Here is an 8,438-nt window from a genome sequence, read left to right as displayed (position 1 = left end):
ACTCAGCAGCCGGGGGCTTTCCCTGCACATCTGGACACGCCGTGCCTGGCACAGAGGGAAGGGATCCATGGCAGCCTGGCTGCCCCGCTGCTGCTTTCCTGCCCTGCAGGGCTGTTTGCCAGCCTGGCCTGGCTGCAGCTTCTCCCCAGCCTCTGCAGGAAGGCATTTGGCACCAGCTGACAGGGAGCCCAAACTGCACCACGGTCCTGCAATCCCCTGCAATTTCCCGGTCTCTGGCACGTCAGGAGTGGCAGCTGTTTGGGGAAGGGAGGGCCCTGTGGCGGCCCCAAGAGCTGTGGCCTTTTATTGATCCTTATCCATGTCTTTGAAAAGTAGAACTTCCTGAAGATGCCATCTCTCCAATGGGGAATGGTTCCACCTGATCCAGCTGTCCCTTTTCCTTTCTCCAGAGATGGACCAAAGGGCTTTGCTGAAGGCAGCACTTCCTGGAGGAAGCAATGGCTCCGTGACAGCCCCCGATATACGAAGGGAGGAGACGCCAGACAGTGCCACAGAAGGTGATTGCTGTGCCAGGCTTAGCCAGGCTGAGCGATCCTGCTGGGGTCCCTCCGTGGCAGACACTTCCCAAAACCTGGGAGCGGCTGCACGGGGTGCCCATGGTGGGGAAAGGGCAGAGAGGGAGAGCAAGGCTCCAGTGTGTCCTGACAGGGCCTGACTCTGTCCCCTGGGGCTGGGGGAGCTGTCCCAGGGCAGGGAGGGCCAGGGCTGGCAGGGGCTGCTCAGGGATGGGTTTGGCCCGTGTCCCTCGAAGCAGCGACTGCCCAAGCAGCTGCGCTGGCCCCGGGCTCTCCTCCCGGCCTGCTGGGCTTTGTTGGGTGGCACAGCCTGTGCCAAGGGGCGGCAAGGGGCCTGCAGGCCCCAGCTCTGGGGGAAACAGAGAACGTCCTGGCCGTATCCACCGTGCTGCCAGCTCGGCAGTGCAGCACAGCACGGGCTCACGCTCCCCATTGCTCCCACAGACGTTATCACTGAAACAGGAATATTTGCCCCGGATCCAGTGCGCCTCCCAAGAATTGTCTGCCCCCAGGATGTGCGCAGGTCCTGCATGATAGGCATGGTGGTGACACTGTTCACCGTGCCCCTCGTGCTGACAGGCTGCTATCTTGGCATTCGGAAGCTGTACCAGAGCAGACGGTCAGTTGTTGATTTTTCTCCACAGCTTTCTTGTAACTCTGCTCATAGCATTGGTAGCCTGACTGGTAGTCATGCTGCACTGGAGCTGTGGCCAGTCCGTGGTTGTCCAAAGAACTCTGCTGAGGGCTCTGCTGCTGCCCAGTGCTTTCATTGGCCTCTTCATTGCTGGGCCTTGTCCTGGGGGGCCCGCTGGGGCTGCAGCCAGTGCTGGCTCCCACTGAGGCTGCCAGGCCAAGAGCAGCCCCGGGGGCACAGGGCAGAGGCAGAGCAAGTTCTCAACAGTATTTGGGCCACACAGCTCAGGACAGGACAGTGCTTATTTAGTAGCTCATGTAAAGTTTCATGGTGACAGTGATGTTACCAGACAAGCAAATTTGCTCCTGTTCAGTGTTCAAACAAATCCAACCTGATGAAGGTTTGGCTTTGGCCTTGAGGCTTTGCTCTTTGTGTGAGCCCTGTTCTGGATTGATTCCCACTGAGTCTTGGAGCCTGTTTTGGGTGAAGACTCATCCTGGCCCTGACCCTTGGCAGTTCTGGGCTCAAAGGGACCGCCGAGGCCGCACTGCACGTGACTGGGCTTCAGGGCTCCATCATCAAAGGCCTTTGAGAAGTTTAAATTACTGTATTCTTACTCTTTGGTTTTCTTTCTGGAATTCGTTCCCTTTTTTTTAAACTTAATTTTAAAAAAACAAATTCTTTTCCAGTGCTTTTTCCAGTTATTTGATATAGTGAATGATGGCTGGACCATCGAGGATCTCGTCTCAACGGTGGTAGCTCTATTCCCCTTCCTCTCTTTTCTCTCTATTTCCCTTTTCTGTCCCTTCTATCGCATTTGCTGTTGGTACCTAAATAAAGATGCATTTGTTGTGATTAAACTGATGGTCCCTTGCCATTTGCAGTTTTGCACTTTTGGGATCGGTTAACAAACCATCACAAACACCCCACAAGAGTGGATCGTGACCGGTTGTGGGGGATCCTTCGGTCTCTTGGATGGGGGAGGGAGCGGGGAAATGGAATCAAGATGAGGCAGGGATCAGCCAGCCCCACGCCAGGCAGCGTTTTCTCCTCTGAGAGCTCCTCTGAGCTGAGCGAGCTGGTGAAGCCTGCGGAGCAAATGAGAGCTGGGACTGAGGGAAAGAATGGCTGGGAAGGAGTCAGATAAACCCGTGTGGGCATTTCCCTTTCCAAGGGGCTCCTGGGGAGACAAAGGAGACAAGAAGGATTCCCCACCTCATGACATCTCCTTTTTCCCTTCAGTAGCCCTATTGCAGCCACTGCATACAAGAGTTTACTTGATCCCCTTGATGCCAGGGGGCACCAAGAACTTGAACCTTGCTGGAGTCCAGCCCTGCCTGCCTGTCACCGAGCAGAGGGGAAAGATGCAGAACCTGGGCAGGGGTTGAGTCAAATTGCCATTTTGCCACCTGTGATTTCCTCCCAGCTTTTGCAGCAGGGAGACAACGCCATCGCTGCAAACCACTCCCTTTGGCAAGGCACACGTGGGCCTCGCTGGAAGCTCAGGGCTCTTGAAGGGGCTGCTGCAGTTGGCAACAGGAGCTGTTGCTGAACTTTTCACATTGCTTAACCCCCCCTGCCAAATGCCATCAAGTGGCTGAGGAAGGACACAAAAAGATTACCCTGGAGGAAGGGAGGCCAAAAGCTTGGAAAAGGATGAAAGAAATGCTCTGATCATGATGATGACAAAACAATAGAACGATTTCTTTTTGACAGCAAATGAACACCCGCCGCCCTCCAGCCCTCCCAGCCTGGCAGGCCGAGCGGAGCCGTTTCCATGGCATGAGGTGCTGGCAGCCTGCGGAGAGAAACCAGAGAGCCACGGTCAGTCACAGAAGGCTCCTGTGCCCTGTCCTGCCATGGCCTGTGCCCGGGCCAGGCTGCTGGCTGTGCTCAGAGTCCAAACCTTCCGAGCCATTCTCTGTTTCGAGAGAAGGGCAGCGTGGCAGGCCACGTTCCACCTCCTCCGCTTCAGCACAGCACAGCAGCCTCCTCAGCAGCTGCACAGGCGGGATGCCCGTGTGCCCGCTGCCCTCTGCCCGAAGCCCTTCTGCCAGCCCAGCTGTGGAGCCGGGTACCCACCTCTGCAGACCTGGGTTCGCTGCTGGGCAGCGGCGGCTTCGGCAGCGTCTTCGCGGCCACGCGGCTCTCGGACGGCGCCCCGGTGAGCGGCGGGGCCGGCGGCGGGCGCAGGAGGAGGAGGAGGAGGAGGAGGATGGGGTTGGGCTAGGCGGGGGCGAGCTGAACCCGCTGCTCTCCCTTGCCCGCAGGTGGCCATCAAAAGGGTGCCGCGGGATCGCATCCGGCACTGGGGCGAGCTGGTGAGTGAGCGGGGCCAGCGGCAGAAGCCGGGCCGTGCCGGGCGGGGATGAGCCGGGGCCCGGCAGGGTGGGAGCTGCCGGGAGCCCTGCAGGGAGAGCGGGCGTGGGCTGAGCGGGGCATGCAGAGCATCCCGGGCTGGCTGAGGGCTTCCCCAGCCCCGGCACGGCCTCAGCCCCACTGACGGCATCGCGCTCCTCCCGCAGCCCGACGGCACCAGCGCACCCCTGGAGATCGTGCTGCTGGCCAAGGTGGCCTCTGGCTGCGCTGGTGTCATTCAGCTCCTGGAGTGGCTCCAGCTCCCCGACAGCTTCTTGCTGGTGCTGGAGCGCCCGGAGCGGTGCCAGGACCTGTCGGGTTTCCTGGCGGAGCGGAGGTTCCTGCCGGAGGAGGAGGCGCGGGGGCTGTTCCGCCAGGTGCTGGAGGCCGTGCGGCACTGCACCAGCTGCGGGGTCCTGCACAGGGACATCAAGCCCCAGAACATCCTGCTCGACCTGGCCACGGGGCGGGTGAAACTGATCGACTTTGGCTGTGGCGCCTTCCTCCAAGACACAGCCTACACCCAGTTTGCAGGTGAGCCCTGCCAGGGGATGCTCCTGGGCATCTCATGGCCCAGCCGGGGTGCAGCACCGGGGCTCCCCCTATTGCAGCTGGGATGGGATTAATGCTGGAGCCAGGTTTGTCGGAACCCAAGGTGTCCCTCAGACACTCTTGGATGTTCCGGGCGCAGGGCAGAAGCCTCTGAGACCCTGGCAGGCGGCCAGGAACCCCTGTGGTCTTGAGTCTGACCCATGGAACAATTTACCAACTTTGCAGGAAGAACAAGAAATCACAAAAGTTTAGATATTATAATAGAAGTAGTCACAAAGTAAAAGGTAGGATTTTTGAGTGCTGTACAGGGGGGTTTTAGGCCTTGTACAGAGGGGTCTGAGTTTTGTACATGGGGGTCAGAGGTTCTAAGATGGAGGGATTTGGGCGTGCCCTGTCCTCCTTCTTTCTTCTTCCTATTCCCCATGTTCTTGGTGGTGTTGGCACTCACAGATTGGTTTAGAGTAGAAAGTCACTGTTCAACATAGGTAATAGGCATTGGGGAAAAACTATAAACACCTAATACGTAATGTGTGATATAAAAGATGGCACCAGCCCCTCGAGAGACAGAGACAGGGACAGAGACAGAGACAGGGACAGAGACAGAGACAGAGACAGAGACAGAGACAGAGACAGAGACAGAGAAGAAGACTAAGAGAGACGCAGAGAGAGACGCAGAGGGAGAAGAAATCAGGGACAATGTCAGGGAGTCTGTGTGCCTTGAGATAACATGCAATAAACTGCCTTGAGACCAGACGACTGAAGACTACTGAGTCTTTCTTTGAAGGCACGGGTTGGAGGAGAGACTTTACCACCACCCGGAGTCACCCCAATCTGGGGGAAGGCTCCGGCAAGGTTGATTTGGGTGGGGGTGTGAGGGGGTCCAGCTCCCAGCCCTGCTGACAGTCTTCAGCACCCACTGTGCCCTGGGCTGGGGCTGGAGCTGGGGCAGCCAGCCCGACAAAAACCCCCATGGGGGTAGCAGAGAGGGGGCTCTGACCCCGTTCCCTGGATGGTTTGGTGTGCAGGCGAGGAAGGGCTTGGACTGCTCTGCTCCCCTTGTTTGCCTTGGCTTGTTCACATTTTTGGGGGGCTGTGCAGTCAGGTAGGCGAGTGGGTTTCTCCACCACTGGGTGAGTTTTTCTTTTGTGTGTCATGGTTGGGCCTTCCCAGGGTTTCTGCTGCCCTCTTCCAGCACCAGTGGCTTCTTTTCCAGCCCCAAGTCTGTACACAAGTCCCAGGTGCTGGCGAGAGGGCAGCGGTCACCCCGTGTGCCACTGGGGCAGCCCCCACATGCCCAGGGGTGCTGGGGCCAGGCTCTGGGAGCAGCAGCATCCCCCTGCTGAACTCTGTCTGTGTTCCACAGGAACCCTGTCCTACAGCCCACCAGAGTGGATCCACCACCGACGCTACCACGGCGAGGCAGCGACCATCTGGTCCCTGGGCCTCCTGCTGTGCCACCTGGTCATGGGCAAGCACCCGTTCAGGAGGGGCCAGGAGATCATCTGGGGTCGGATCTTGTTCCCACGACGGCTCTCTCAAGGTGGATCCTCATCTCGGCCACGGGGGCAATACCAGTGCTGGGAGACAGCAGCAGCTCGTGGGCATCCCGCTCTGGCAGCTGCTGAGGAGGTGGCACAAGTCCTGCTCTCCTGCTCTCCTCCAAACAGAGAATCCATGGGGAAATTCAGGCCCAGCTCTGGGCACACCCAGCATGGCCTGGGCATGGGAACAGGGGGGCAACTTCTCCAACTGACTGGTGATTCCTGGTTTCTCTCCCCAGAGTGCCAGGATGTCATTAAGAGGTGTTTGTCCATGCAGCCCTTGGACAGGCCGTCCTTAGAAGAGCTTTTCCGTGATCCTTGGGTGCGGGGTGTTCCTCTGCCCTAGAGGATGGGAGAGATCCACGTGCACAGTTGGATCCAGGGGCCTGGCAGGTAACAGCTCCACACATCTCTTGGCAATCAGTGGCAAAGGCAACCAGACAGGTTTTGTGCTGCCTGTAGCTCTGAGCAGGGGTCAGCAGAAGGGAACACGCAGCTCTTGGGCTGGAGCTGAGCTGGACACCTGGTGTGGCAAGCACTGGTGGCCATCATCCCCTGGGTTGCTTGTCCTGGTTCACTGACAGCTGGGGCCCTGGGCAGAACCCTGACAGCCTGGTCTGGCCCCAGGGAAGGAGAAGGAGCCCCTGTAGAAGCTGCACCAGGTGGGGCTGCTGCTGCTGGAGACACCAAGGAAAACCTCAAGGATGACAATCTCTTCCTCGGCCTGGCCAGCTGAAGATGATGGACTTGGATTCTGGCACCTTCTCAAAAGCCAGGCTCCACAGGGAATTTGGAGATGAGTCCACACACAGGGGATGCTCCCAGATTTGGGCATTGCTCAGCCTGGCCGGGAGCCAAAGGTTCCCCCTTTGCTGGGGCGGATGCAGCTGATCCTTCAGTCGGCTGCCAGGCTGCTTTTGGCAGGGCTGGGGGCATGGGCTGGGGTGGGTACGAAATGGGAGTGGGCTCCTGGCCCTGCCAACAGCCCCCAGCACCCACCGTGCCCCGGGCTGGGGCTGGGGCTGGGGCAGCCAGCCCGACACAAACCAACCCCCATGGTGGGAGCAGAGGTGGGACTCCAGAACGTGTGCAGGGGCTGCTTTGCTTTGCAGGCAAGGAAGGGCTTGGGCTGCTCTACTGCCCCTGTTTGCTTTGGGATCACCGTTATTTTGGGGGGCAGTGCAGGGGGAAGGGAGAAAGCCTGGGCTTCCCTGTCCTGTGGGTGGGTTTTTCCCTGTCATGCAGGTGTTGGCCTTCCTCAAGGCCCTGACAGAGATAAGATTTTTGACCTTTTTTCTTGTTCCCCTTTTTGTCTGTAATCTATTTTCAATCATTGTTGTTTGTTTTTCTAGAGGAAGCGTTCCAGGTGGGGTCCAGTCTGGATGGGGAAGTGCTTGGGAGCAGCTGTGGCGTGGATGGGCCGTGCCCTTGGAGAAGGCTGAGGACATCGTTTGGGACCAGCTTTTCTTCCAGCGGGGGATGGCGTCAGGTGGGTCCCATCTGCTTGGCATGGTGGGATCAGAGCTTTGGGGAGATGGCAGCGAGCACAGGAGCATCCTGCTCCGGGCAGCTGCTGAGGGCTGGATGTGCCGTGGCTGGCTGCAGGCTGGGCACATGTCCTGCCCTCCTGCTCTGCTGCCAAAGGCAGCAGTGATGGGCAGCTCTGGGCACCGCTCTGGGCACGGCCAGCATGGCCTGGGCACCGCGGGCGGCTGGGACAAGGGGACAGGAGCCTTCAGCTGACGGGCGCTTTCTGCTTTCTCTCCTTGCAGCCGGGCTCTGCGGGTGCTGAGGCTGCTCTGGGCTCTGCCAGGGCTCTGCTGGAGCTCAGCACCGGGCCAGAATCAGCCAAAGAAGAAATGGTGTGCCCTGCAGCACAGCCTTGCTTGAGCATTTCAGCAACACAGCTCAAGTTTGCAGAGTGTACACCTCCAAGGGAAAACATGCCACCACTAAAAAAATAAACTTGTTCAATAACTTCTGAAATGAAATCAATCTGGGATAACCCCAAATGACATTTTGGGATTTTAGTGTCCTTCAGAGCTGCTCTCCAGCCCTCAGTTCTCCTCACTGCTGAGCTCCCACTCTCTTTTCCTCGTCCTTGCAGCAGGATGAGCTCTGTGAATCCCCTTGAGCCTCCCCACTCTTCCCATCCCACGCACCCACCTCAGTTAGGCTGAAGCTGCAGCTTCTCTGTCTCCTCTGGCACACCAGTCCAGTCCCCTGTGCGGGGAGCCCCAGCCCCAGAGCACAGCACTCAGCAGTGCAGTCTGGGCTGGAGCAGCTGCCCTGCAGCCCTGGCTTGGCTCTTGGTGGCAAGGGAATGCTCCCTGTTTGCAGCTGTCCCTGCAGGATGGCCCCAGGGCAGAGCCCAGCCGGGCTCCCACTGCAGCCCCTGAAGCTTGGGGCAGACAGTGGTGCCAGAGCTGAGGTTCACGGGGAGCACCCGCAGCTGTGGCTTGAGTCAGTGTTGGCAAATGTTGTGTTCTCATCTCCTGCAGCCTGTGGGAAAAGCAACCTGTGCTGCCAGGCCTGTGTGTGCCAGGCCTGTGTGTGCCAGGGGCTCTTGGATGTCTCTGTACCCATGGACAGAAGGCCCTGTCTGTGCCAGGGGCTCTTGGATGTCTCTGTACCCATGGACAGAAGGCTCTGTGTGTGCCAGGGGCTCTTGGATGTCTCTGTACCCATGGACAGAAGGCTCTGTGTGTGCCAGGGGCTCTTGGATGTCTCTGTACCCATGGACAGAAGGCTCTGTCTGTGCCAGGGTTTCCAGAATGTCTCTGTACCCATGGGTATGGAATAGCATGGACAGTGACA

At 58.7% G+C, this 8,438-nt stretch overlaps 1 protein-coding gene, 1 long non-coding RNA gene and 2 pseudogenes across 2 annotated transcripts; 3 read left to right on the top strand and 1 right to left on the bottom strand.

Moving 5' to 3' along the window:
- LOC128820668 (uncharacterized) overlaps positions 1-8,438 on the top strand; it is a 1,438,581-nt pseudogene that overhangs the window by 341,778 nt on the left and 1,088,365 nt on the right.
- Positions 1-8,438, bottom strand: part of LOC128820667 (uncharacterized) — a 2,212,279-nt pseudogene that overhangs the window by 1,654,964 nt on the left and 548,877 nt on the right.
- LOC128820786 (uncharacterized) lies at positions 481-2,030 on the top strand. The gene is made up of 2 exons (XR_008440944.1): positions 481-518; positions 981-2,030. It is a non-coding gene; the product is annotated as an uncharacterized LOC128820786 (long non-coding RNA).
- Positions 5,197-6,162, top strand: LOC128820759 (serine/threonine-protein kinase pim-3-like). The gene is made up of 2 exons (XM_054001590.1): positions 5,197-5,620; positions 5,861-6,162. The coding sequence occupies exons 1-2, from the start codon at positions 5,233-5,235 to the stop codon at positions 5,965-5,967; spliced, it is 495 nt and encodes a 164-aa protein (XP_053857565.1). The 5' UTR covers positions 5,197-5,232; the 3' UTR covers positions 5,968-6,162.

This window comes from Vidua macroura, chromosome 30 (assembly GCF_024509145.1).
Source record: "Vidua macroura isolate BioBank_ID:100142 chromosome 30, ASM2450914v1, whole genome shotgun sequence".
NCBI classification, from domain to species: domain Eukaryota; kingdom Metazoa; phylum Chordata; class Aves; order Passeriformes; family Viduidae; genus Vidua; species Vidua macroura.
The sequence above is the reverse complement of the archived record's forward strand: the minus strand, read 5'-3'. Positions and strand labels throughout refer to the sequence as shown.